Source organism: Lontra canadensis, unplaced genomic scaffold (assembly GCF_010015895.1).
Source record: "Lontra canadensis isolate GAN:19392208 unplaced genomic scaffold, GSC_riverotter_1.0 scaffold51, whole genome shotgun sequence".
Taxonomy (NCBI): domain Eukaryota; kingdom Metazoa; phylum Chordata; class Mammalia; order Carnivora; family Mustelidae; genus Lontra; species Lontra canadensis.
In genome coordinates, this window is record NW_022631045.1 from 6,087,176 (window position 1) to 6,100,288 (window position 13,113).

The following is a 13,113-nucleotide window of genomic DNA, read 5'->3' on the forward strand; positions in this document are numbered from 1 at the left end:
TCTGATCATAAAAAAAATTAGATAAGCCCAAATTTGAGGTACATTCTACAAAGTTATCTAACCAATACTGACTGAAAGTGTCAACGTCTTGAAACGTAAGGCAAAAATGAGGCACTGTCACAGATTGGAGGAAACTAAATAGTCATAACCGATAATTATATTATGTGATCCTGAATCAGATCCTAAAATAGAAAAAGAACACTGGAGAGAAATTGGTGAAATTCTGATAAAGCCTGGAGTTTGTAGTGCTATATCAATGTTAATTTCCTAGTTTGATCATTGTACTATGGTTTTATAAGATACTAACATTAGGGGAAGCTAGAAGAAGATCTTACTCAAAATGCCATATTATTTTTGTAACTTTCTCTACACTGAAAATTATTTCTTTTTAAAGATTTTATTTATTTATTTGACAGATAGAGATCACAAATAGGCAGAGAGGCAGGCAGAGAGAGAGAGGAGGAGGCAGGCTCCCTGCTGAGCAGAGAGCCCGACACGGGGCTCCATCCCAGGACCCTTTCCTTTACAAATGCCTTTAATTCACTCCCTCCTCTTTTTCAAATAAAGTCAACCATCTGCTTTCTCTGCATGTGTACCAGAGCAAGTGAATCAAACTTGAGGAAAAATAACATAGCAGGTGTTTGGGGATGGTAAGCATGGAGGAGGATGGAAGAGCGGTAGGACAGATTGGCTTCACTTGAAATTCACAAACACTGACATAAGTCTAAACTGAGCCCACACCAGCTCCTGCCTGGACTCCAGCAGTAATGTTGTCTCTAGCTTCTCCATCTCTATTCTTGCCTCCTCACATCTATTCTGGACACAGCAAATGATAATCACCTCTTAAAAAGAATAAAAAAGCTTCTGAAGGTTTGACCCCAATAGCTTAAATAAAACCCAGACTGTATGCCATGATGTGCATGATCTGTCTGGCTCCTGCTATCTTGGCAACTTCAGGGTCTGTTGTTCCCCATTTCAACCCCAATATACCTGCTTCCTTTCAGGTTATGGTATACACTGTGTGCTTTTCTCTCAGCCTTGGGCCTTCTTCCCTGGCTTTCAGCAGAGCTCATTCTTTCTCATGCTTCCATCTTCAGTTCAAATGTCATTTTCTCAGAGATTCAGGCCTTCCTGATCATGCTAAGGAGATTCTCCCCTCCCAGTCTCAGTATTCTTGATCACTTCACCACTGTGTTCAGTCATAGGAATTTTAGTCTGTTATCCTGTATATTTCTTGGCCAGCTTGTTTATCATCTGAATTTCCACATTTGATCATGGGGCTTTATTTGTTTTTTTCATAATACATACCTAAAACCTAGTAACCTGGTATAGAGCTTTGCCAATTTTTCTAGAGTTGTCCTTTTCTTATTACTTTGTAGAGTTCTTTGTGAAATTAATCCTTTGTCAATTACTCTTGAGGCAAATATTTTCTCCTAGACTCACTTGTAATGTTCTTCACTATGTCTCCTACCATAAATATTTTCTGTAGTTAAATCTGTACTTTTCCTTATAGCTTCTGAGTTATGTGCTTGACTTAAAATTTCTAAAAACATTCTTCATTACATTCTAATTTTGTTGGTTCAATACAATTTGTCAAAAATTGTCTTTTTGACACTGATTTGAAAGAATACTTTTATCAATCGCTGAAGTCCTAAATAATAAATGCCCATATATTCATGGGCCTACTTGTAAATTCTTTCATTGAATAGATTTATTTATTACAATGCCAATAACACTATTACTACCATACTTTTTTATTACATATATGATACCTGGTACAATAAGGCTCTCCCAAGTCTCTTCAATTTTTCATTTTTAAGTTTATCCACTTTTTTAGTATTTTCTCTTTAAACTTGGTCTATCAAATTCCATAAAAGCCCTGTTCAGGAGAAATATTATCTTTATAATACTGATTTTTTTTCCTTTTATCGTAAATGGTCTATATTTATTTTCATCTTCCTTTAGGTTTTTTCATTTATATAGGGTCTATTTATTAGACTTATAACTACCTGTTTTACAGTGTAGATGATTATTTTAAGTGGGGCTTTTCTTTCAATTATATTTTATAATGAACTTTTGATGGTGTATAAGAAGACAAATACTGGGGCACCTGGGTGGCTCAGTGGGTTAAGCTGCTGCCTTCAGCTCAGGTCGTGATCTCAGGGTCCTGGGATCGAGCCCCACATTGGGCTCTCTCCTCAGCAGGGAGCCTGCTTCCCTCTCTCTCTCTCTGCCTGCCTCTCTGCCTACTTATGATCTCTGTCTGTCAAATAAATAAATAAAATCTTAAAAAAAAAAAAAGACAAATACTTGCCTATTGGCTTTAGAGCCATTCGTGTTAGTTGAACTATTTGTACCAGTTCTAGTAATTTTTTAGTTGATCTGTCTGGGATGTTTTAGACAATCAGAGACACCCCTTTCTAAAGAGCCAACATTTAGGCTCTTTATTTCTTTGTTAGAAATAGAAAAGGTCTCTAGTTGCAGGTCAGTGATAAACAAGGACTCTCATCATCCTGTTCCAGACTTCACTAGGGGAAGCTGGCTTTCTTCCTAGAATTTCAAACGAAATCTAACAACTTCTTTGAAGGTTTAGTAAAACTCACTGGAAAAAACCCAACTGGGTCTAGGGTCTTTTGTAGGTCAAAGTCAAACTACCTTTTCTCTTCCATTTATAGTTTTTATTCTATTCAGGCTTTAAGCGTAGTTGTACATATTTGCCCAGGAAAGACTTTTTTTCACCCAGATTTCCTCATTTAACAATTAGAAGTAGGACATAGTATTTTGCTCTTCCAGAATTGTGGTTATACTTCCTTTCTTGTCCTTGTAGTTCTTTTTTTTTCTTTTAAAATCAGACAAATTCAAAATTTGTATGAAATTTTATCAGAATTTTAAAAACCCTAGCATTTGAGTTAATTTAATAAATTAACCCAACCCAGATGATAAATTCCTCTTCTACCTTATTAAAAATCTTTTTCCATATTATCCTTCCATCTCTTCTATCACTTTGTATTTATTTATTTTATGGTTATAATACTATCTTAATAAAATGCTTTGGATTTTTTTACTTCGATTTTTACTAAGTGCTTTTAAAAACTACATTTTCTAAATTTTGTTGCCATATTCTATAGATTTTAACACAGGATACTTTAGAATTTGTATTCCTTTATCCCTAAGTAATTTATAATTTCAGTTTGGGTTTCAATTTGTAGGTCATTTAGATAAATGATAAGAAAAAAAGTTAAAGCTTCTTGTTGCTTAATTTCTAACTTCATTAGATTTTTCTTAGGAATGGTGCTTTCTAGGATTTGGGAGTATTTGGGAGCCCTGAGAAACTTTGAAACCTTAGTCATAGCCAATTGTAGTTACAAATGTCAGTATTTCTAAAGAATATGTTTTGTTTTGTTTTGTTTCAAGTAGGCTCCAGTGTGGAGCCCAACATGGGGCTTGAACTCATGACTCTGAGATCAATACCTGAGCTGAAATCAAGAGTCAGACACTTAACTAACTGAGCCACCCAGGCACCCCAAGAATATATATTTTCATAAACTATATACAGCACTTTATAACTATCTATATAATCATACTGAGCCACTGTTATTCAAATCTTCTATTCCTTTATTTTCAACTCTTGTTTTGCAGCATCTCTTGTGGTAGCATATAGCCAGAGTTTCATCTTTTTATGCAATCCAAGAGCACTTCTTTTAATAAGGAGATTTGGCCTATATACCTTTTCTGTGATTGCTGACTTATTTATAAAACTTCTGCTGTCTTTTCTGCCTTCTGTCGTAATGATCAAATTTTCATTGTATTTCATTGTTGTATTTTTTTCTCCTAATGCTTTTATGTTATATAGCCTATATATCCTGTTATATATCCCATAATCCACTTATATATCCTATATCCTATCCTATTTGTACATCTAATTAAACACATAAAACACGTATTACTGGGGCGCCTGGGTGGCTCACTGGGTTAAAGCCTCTGCCTTCGGCTCAGGTCATGATCGCAGGGTCCTGGGATCGAGCCCCATATTGGGCTCTCTGCTCGGCAGGGAGCCTGCTTCCTTCTCTCTCTCTGCCTGCCTTTCTGCGTACTTGTGATCTCTATCTGTCAAATAAATAAATAAAATCTTTAAAAAAAAAAAAAACACGTATTACTTAGTCTTCCATCAATATGTAGAATTCATAAGCCTGTCCTCATGCAAAGAAAAAAAATACTTACGTTACTTCCTGTTTCCCTCTCTTCCTTGTGCCTTTTCTAGCACTAAAATCCTCTTGATATTAATTTGATCACGCTGATTCTTAATTTAAAAAGATAACAATCCATCATATTCTTGACTATAAGTGTCACTATCTTCTTTGTTCACAATTATTCTGATATCTTCTCTCTTCCTTTTTCTTGGCTTCATTATTTGTTTGACAGGAGTTGGTTTTGTGGTAATTTTTTTTCAGGAAGGATCTTAGAACTGACAGGAAAGTGATAAAGTTGGCTCTGCAGGTAGCTTGTCTCCAAGATGGAGGTGGGGCACATATGCCCCCAGGTACAGTATAATTTCCAGAAGAACTTCCTGGACCCCACAGCCTTAGTAAATCTCCTATGTCAAAAAGAAGTTCTTAGGCTCTATTCTGGGGAACAAAGGCCAGAATCAGCTGGTCCCTCTCTTACTTCTTCCTGTGCTGTCTTTATTTCAGTTCCATTAGACTTTGTCTAGTTTCTCCCTCCAAGCACAATACTAGATGTCTTATATGGTTATATTGATTAATCTTCTTTTGAATTAGCAACTTTTACTAGTCCCATTCCATGCTCTTCCTGAGGAAACAGAGGCTCAAGGAGTTAATAATGCTCAAGCTAGTGAGCAGATGGGTTATAGTTTGAGCCCAAGTAGACTCACCCCAAATCTGCCCTCACAAGAAGAAAACCTTTGAGAGTACCAACTTTCAATGACAAGATAATTTAGTGAAACTAGTTTATAAATAAGACAGTAGTCAACTTTCATCTTTTACCAAGCATTAATTACATACTGAGAAGGCTAGAAGCTGTCCCTGACATCCAGGAGCTGGCCTGCACTCAGAATTAGGCCTTGGTATTCTCCTTTTGGAAGCAGCTTCACGTAGTATCAACATCTAGAAAGGTCACTCTGCAACTGTGATGGATCCTGACCAAAAGAAGAGCACTTCTTAACATGTCTGAGCAGACACAAGAACCTACTCTAAACCAGGGTGACCAGATACCCCCAATTCCTAGCAAATTTGTGTGACTGCCACTTCTTTATTAATTACGTACCATTACAATTAATTGCTCAGGTCTTGCTCCTTTAAGATAAGATTAAGATACCTGCCTCCTGATAACATTGAACCCAGAACAGAGCCCTACTTCCTCAAAGCCTCACCCTGTCACCTGATACAGACCCAAATCCTAGCGTGGTCTGGTATCTTCTTACCAATGGGGCCCAAAGTTTTTCCCACAGTGTGGCTAGGCAGTTTGGAATTCATCTAATAAGAAAGGGGAAATGATTGAGGCTTTAGAATAGGGTAGAGACATGATTAAAGTTGTGTTTTAGGAAACGAAATCTGATAAAACATGTAAGGCAACCAAAAGAAAAAGACAGTGGGCAAAGACGGTAATGAAACCATTCCAGTAGTCCAGGGGACCACAAGAAGACAGAAGCCATAATGCAGGTGGCATGTGATAAATACCTATATGAAGGTGGTAGCAGCGGGAATGAAAATGAATTAACGTGCACCAGGACATCTATAGGAAGAATCAATAGTAGGTAGAGATTTTGACACGGTATTAACCATCAGCACGATTTAACATTCACTAGTCGGGGATTCTCTCAGATCAGATTTTCCATAAAATATTCAGTCTTATTCTGAACAAAATAGGGGCTTTTTGTATCTATAAGTTCACTTCATTAGCATAAGATAGAAAGTTATGAATAGGATGACTTTGGATTCACCTTACTTGGATTATAAAATGTGAAGTTGGATTTAAGCCTACCATATGGATAAGGGATGGATTTAGCTCTTAAGTGTCTTTTGGAAGCTCCCATGAAGGGCATTAGAAGTTTTGTGAGCATATTAGAAGGCAAACTTGGGGCCTAAATGTGCATATTCAGCAGACCTGCCTGGATCCTCCACTCTAGGAAACTAAAATAGATGAAGATGTGCCTCCTAGGAGTTAATCATACTATTATTCAAATGGAAATAAAAGAGATGCATGGTTTTAGTGGTGGAAATGAAGTAAACTTCCCAACATTGCAACAGACAGGCTAAGCTCAGGGTGGTGCTTGACACTTTAGGAACAGGAACGTCCTGTTTTGGAATGAACTTGGTTCCAAGAGCTTTTTCAACTGGGGTTTTAAGAACTGAGTCTCTTCTCCCCTACAAATATTAGAAATAGTATCTAGGAATAGAGTACAGTCCAGAGAGGTCATGAAAGCCCACAGACCCTATAGTAAGTTTAACTGTGGTACTAAACCCACTGTTGGACCTGGAAGAGGATGCCATTCATATATGATGAAAATCAGAGGAAGCTAACGTACTTCCTCAGTTTTTTGTTGTTGTTGTTGTTGTTTTCATCTACTGTAGGCAAAATTTAGATCTTGGTGGGAAGAAACATATTCATTTACTCCCATCCTACGTGAGCCCCCATCACTGATTAAATAGGCTCATGATTCAAACCTATCTCTACATCTATCCAAAAGACATTATTAGAAAGATGACTACCACCCTCAAAATAAGCTACCATTCAAAATTCTAAATGCTGAGATTTTACTCAAGTGTTTTAAATCACTTAAATCCCAACATCCTCCCTTTGATATTTTTTTTAAAGCACAGCCAAAGGCTTATTAACTATTACTTCAAATGCTCAAATCCACCAGTAATATTGATTAATAGAAAAGGCCATCCTGAAAAGTGCCACATTTGACTTTTTTTAAGTACATAATTAGAGAGAGTAAAAATAATGGTGAAAACTACACCAGGGTTAGACTCCTATTTCTACCCTCTGCTTTCATGCTCAAGAATCCTAGAACTAATTCTAAATTGTGAAATGAATCTGTCCCCAGCCAGTGTAGCAGACTTAATGCACCATTAATCTGGTCTGCTCTCAGCTGCCAATTGAAATAGTCACAGTCATTCGATTTTTAAGGAAAAGACAGTACTGCAGAAGTACATTCCAGAGGTCTTCTCATAAAAGCCATCCTGTGTGCTCCATCTGCACATGCAATCTGCTTGTGTATTTCCAGCCAGCTTGCATGGGCAGATTAATGTGTACAATTAGAAAGCAACCTCACAGGCATTCAATAAACTGCCTTCATTATTACACTCAGGAGAGTCCCTTTGGATGTCAATAAAAGCCTAGTTTTCTGCCTGTTAGCTAAATAATTGACAACGCTAAAAATAATCAGAAGCAAATGAACGAAGTCAGGAATAAGGTGTTAAGAAAGAGCACATTAAGATTCTCATGGTGGTGCCCCAGGATGCTATCATGAGCTTTTTCTCCAGCAGCCTGGATTTACAGTCTGCTCAAGTCCATGGATGCACTTCTGTACAAAAAAAATAAAACACCCACTGTTCCTGGTCTGCTATTTGGACCACATATCACAGCATGCTGAAACTAGCAAGGACATGAGATATTGACTAGTTTGAAAGAATTTCTACTTGTGTTTCTATTTTGTGTTGCTTGGTTTGACAACTTCAGGAGAATCTTAATTCTTTTGGTGGGGGAAGGGGGCATTGGGGAATGGGGAATAGCCTGGTTGGTCTGGTGAAATCTTTGTGTTATTAGAATTCAAACAGCTCCCCTAGACAATTTTTGAACCATTAAACCGATTATAAGAAGGTATGATAGAGGCTTGTGATACAGAGAGTAACCATGTTTTCCAAGAAGTCCCTTTCATATTCCTAGCTATGTAATGATCATTCATTTCATGAGCTATTAGTCTTTTAATTTCAAAAATAGTTCAATACAAAATACTCTTAAAAAAAATTCACAAATTATTTTTTTTTTATGTTTCTCAGTAGGCTTTAAAAATCAATTTGAGATACTTCTCACTTTTAGTTAACTCCTTTTTCCTGGTTAACTGGGACTTCATGATAAGCAGAAGAAAGAGCATGAGTAAAATGTACGTGTAATTGAATTCAGCTCCACTGATGGTATAGGAGGTGGTTGAGGGTAAAACTCTTTTTTTTTTTTCCTTCAGAGAAAAAGAGTGATTGATCTCTAGTATTTAGTAAAACACAACTCAAGAAGCTGGAGACTATGAAAGAAAGGTGATTGGGTGACATAACGTCCCATTTCCTTTAGAGTATAACAATCTCTCATCCTTCAACTTACCATGTTTAAAACTCTCCAGAGAATGGGCTTGCTCAAATTCCTGGTCCTGTACCTACGACCCCCTCATTGGTAAGCAGCTCTTCCCTTCTCCAGTGAAACTTGGATGATGTAGGATAAATACATTTGTCTTTATTGTCTCTCTAGTCTACAGCTACCCTCATGGCATCCCCTTATCTCTTTCAACTCCTCTGGTTGGCCTAGAAATACTCTCATTCACCCTCTACCAATGAATGGAAAGGTAATAATATATTAACAGCCTTGATCTACTACCTCCCTCCTGCCATCTCTCTAAGACAGTTTCTCCTGGTGGGTAGATTCCCACCAGCTCCCTCACCCCCATACAAGTTTTAGAAGAACAGTGGGGACAAACAAGCTATGGATTCTATGACTCAAATGAGGGCAATGCCTATTTTAACTTAAAAAAGATAATGTAAAAAAAAAAAAAAAGATAATGTCACTCATTGACATTTCTACCCAACCCATTCCATCTCCCATTTTCTGGCCTGTGTAGCAGAGGCCAAAGTACCTTTGTGCTAAGACACAAAGTAAAGCATTGAGAAACTTCATCCCACTCTCCCTTGGAGACTTAAAGCAAGAAAGAGCTGCTTAGGATAGAGACAGAATAATTGCAGTGGAAAACCAGAGGATGCAGTATACTTTAGGTTGTAATATATGCTCACCCCAACATTAGAATGATCTTAAATTCTGAAAATGAGGTACAACAATGGGAAGAGAGAACAGGAGACAGTCAGATAATCCATTCAAAAGTGGAGGTCAACTGCCAGTTCTGGGTGGGACCAGAATGGTCTCTACATAACAGTCACTACAAAATAGAAGTTGTCTGATCCACTCAACAAGGATCTCTGCACAAAGTTTCATTTCTGTCTCCATAAAATTCAGGCACTTGTATGCCATTTATGTAAAATATTTTATTTAATCCTTATAAATGGCCTATGGGAGAGATACTGTCATCCCTATTTAAAAAAAAAAAAAAAAATGAGGTTCCATACACTGTCCAAGGTCACAGCTAGGGAATGGAGCTAGGACTTTGAATCCAGATATGCTTGGTTTTAATGCTACCACATCTGGAATTAACCTATGTTAATTTCTAGGGGGTGTATGTATATAGTCTTAAGTTACAATAAAAAATACGGGTTTTGGCTTTTTCTGTTCTTTTAAGCAGCTTACAGGTCACCTAGCTACTTAGAGTTAGGACAGGAGCTTATCTTTAAAGCCTGTATAACAGAGTAGATTACCTACATCATATAGCACATTTTGCCCTATACATAGTAGCTGTTGATATTCACAAGTCTTACTAGAAAAAGTACCTTGGTGGATGACCACCAATTGGGAATTTTGCCAATAATTGCTAAATTATTCCTCAATTTTTGTCTATAAAAATACAAGTGTGACTAGTCCTCAGTACATTAGATAAACCCCTGGTTAGTTTCAATTCTGCTTGGGTACTTCTTCTCAAATATCATCTTCTTCCTTATATGAGTGTTTTGAAAGTCAGCATTATCAGAAGTACCTTGGATCACCAAAGAATAAGCCATCCTAGTTATTTACAGTGGGGAATTTCTCAAATTTAGCAGTAGTATTTCAAATCGACTGACTACTAAAGAATACTCTGTGAACCTCAGAACCTCACTTACATAATGACGGAGTTTAATTACATAATTAATATAATAGCCAATAATCCAATATCAGAGGTCCTAAAAATCAGCTAGAATTTAAAAGCAGAATAAGCATTATGCCTATAAAGGTACAAAGTTCTGAAAGACACAAACTTACTATTGCCGGTGCTCTCTAAATTCTTCTCTTCTGAGGTTTTCTTGAAGCCTTTTTTTCTCCTCTAGTTTATTGCTCTGAAATTGCAAATATCAAAATGCCGCCTATTAGGGAAGCTTTAAGCAGAATCATGGTGTTAAAGTTACCCAAGGTCCAAAATCCTAAGGTTCAAGTGGCCCCAGCAGTCCAAGATGGTACCTACCAGGGCTTCCAAGATGTGACCTCTCAACCCATGGGCACTGTTTACTGGAAGCCAGGAGCCCCAGATTCCTGCCATGGCTCCCTCTCCCAACTTGACTGGATAATCACAGATCATTATTCACATTTTTATTCTGTAGCTCAAATGATGGCAACGTTTATATTTTTAAGAAGTGTTTTCAAGATGGTTTAAGGGAAACATGAAATTTCCACAGCAAGTATGTTAAATGAAAATTATAAGAAATTATAAGAAATGGCTAAGTAGTTCATAAAAAACACATTCCACTAAAGCATTCAGAAAAAGATTTTCAATAAGCCAACTCAACTCCCTCCTGACCTAGAATCAGATATTTAAACCTATTGAGAGACTGAACAGCAAATGTCATAAAAAATGGAATAGAAAGAGTTTTTTTTTTTTAATTCGTTGTTTAGTGAATCTAGAAACAAAGGACTTCATATTTGATATTACTGTCACCAAGGATCTGGCATATTTTAATCCAATGTAAATAACCCTGGAGCTTTTTGTTCACTATGGCATAACTGTCATTTTTTTAAAAAAAACTTGCCTATGGAAAACAAATAAAGTTCCTAGAAAGCAAGTTTAATGTGGAGCTGAAACAAGTTCTACAACACAGGGGAGACTTGAAGTTTTAAATGAATCCGAGGGAGACAGCAAGTGGCTGGGTTTGCTTTAATAAAGAGTTGGATTTGCCTAGCACGTAGACTGTGAAAAGGGAATAATGGAAATCATCACTTCTAAACCCTGATGGAAGCTTGGCTCCATCTTTTAAAGAAGGGGAAAAACTGTTCATGTTGTTCATTTAAAAGTCTCTATTCACACAGAACCACTTACTAGTTCCATTTTGAAAAGTAAAATGGAGGTTTCAGTTTCAGAAAAAAAAAAAAAAGGAAATTTACTACAAAAGGAATCAATTATAATACAAAGCTATTGGATTTTTAATGAAACAAGTTCTAGGAAGCAAACTAACAGAGAATTGTAAAACCAAATCAACTGGCTCTCAACCTAGAAAAAATATTCCTGATTCATGAGGCCAAAATGATCAATTGTTATGAGCCCCTACATCTCTGGAAAAAAGCGGAGGGCAATAAAATGCAGCAAGCCAGCAGGAGGGATTCCTTAAACCACTATTAGGAATGCTACTTTGAAAATGGTGAGAAAACCACACAAGCATCTGGAGACCAAGGCTGGGTTCCTTTAGCAAGGTCATAAATCGGAAACCCAGTTTTGATCTCTTCACTAATAGATTATCATTGAATTCAACTCAGTAGCTAAATTCTGCCCAGAAAGCTTTGTTTATCCCTTAGAAGTTCATGGAGAAGTATTTTGCAAAATACCAGCATAGTTAAAAAATTATATTCAATACCTATCAATGTAGGAGCTATTTATTATACTAATCTGAATACTTACATTTAGTCATACTGTTTCTTTCTTTCCATTTAATAGAGAATTAAGGAGTCATCCAACCATACACACACATACACACACACACACACACACACGCAAAATGTAAAATATCTAGGGGTACCTGGGTGGCTCAGTTGGTTGAGTGTTCAACTCTTGGTTTCGGCTCAGGGCATGATCTCAGGGTCATGAGACTGAACCCCACATGGGGCTCCGTGCTGGGCATGGAGCCTGCTGAAGATTCTCTCTCTCCCTCTGCCTGTCCTCACGGTGCATATGTGCACGTATGCTCTAATTAAAATATTTAAGAGCATGGGGTCTAAAAGTAAAAATTATGTAACCAGCTCCAGATCCACCATCACTTGAATAACCTTAAGCAAATCATTTAATATTACTAAATCTCATTTGTTCAAACATTTATCAAATGCCTGCTTGGTACTGTGGTAAATGCTGAGAATACAGACATGGACAGAGCAGTGCCTCCTCTGGAAAATTTCAGAGGCTAGTTGGGAACGCAGACAAGAAAGCAATGATGGCAGTATATAAACTATGTTGGAGGATAGAGGTTTGCAAATAATATGAACAGAGAAAAAGTACAGAAGTAGGTCGTCGGGAAATGCTTTCAACATTTCCACAAACATTAATTTAGTGTCCACTAAGTGGCAGACCCCATCCTGGGCACAGGAGCCAAGTTGATTAATATTCAGAATGTGGTTTCTAACCTTGGTTCATGAGTGAACTCTATGTTAAAAGTAGGCTCATTTTGGGGCACCTGGGTGGCTCAGTGGGTTAAGCCTCTGCCTTTAGCTCAGGTCACGATCTCAGGGTCCTGGGATGGAGCCCCACGTTGGCCTCTCTGCTCAGCAGGGAGCCTCCTTCCCCCTCTCACTCTGCCTACTTGTGATCTCTCTCTCTCTGTCAAATAAATAAACAAAATCTTAAAAAAAAAAAAAAAAGTGTGCTCATTTTTACAGAATGGGTTCATCCACAGCTTTCTTCAGATTCACCAAGTGGCTGGTGACCAAACTAAAGGATAAGAACCATGGTCTAATGAGAGGTAGAAATTCAAAACAGAGAATAATCTTAGCAAGTTTTCCAGGAAGAGGAGCTAATGGGAGCAGGGCTACTCCACTCCATTACACAGGTTGCTCACTACTCGGGGTGGGGGTCCAGCAAAGGAGTTGCAGAGGCTAAAAGAGGGCTGGCATTCAGCTCACCAAACCCTAAATCCCACACAGGGTGCTTCAGCACAGCGTGGGCCTTTTTCTGTGAACCACGAAAGTACTTCAGACACCAACCTGAGCACCCACAAAACTGACTGGATGAAGAATCCACTTCTAATTTGCACAAGGGCAGTGGTG

At 37.6% G+C, this 13,113-nt stretch overlaps 1 protein-coding gene across 2 annotated transcripts in view; it reads right to left on the reverse strand.

Moving 5' to 3' along the window:
• EPSTI1 (epithelial stromal interaction 1) overlaps window positions 1-13,113 on the reverse strand; it is an 85,519-nt gene that overhangs the window by 41,595 nt on the left and 30,811 nt on the right. For both annotated transcript variants that reach the window (XM_032873960.1, XM_032873959.1), the window contains one exon: window positions 10,135-10,208. In XM_032873960.1, coding sequence (XP_032729851.1) covers window positions 10,135-10,208 — 74 coding nt within the window. The remainder of the gene's footprint in view (window positions 1-10,134; window positions 10,209-13,113) is intronic.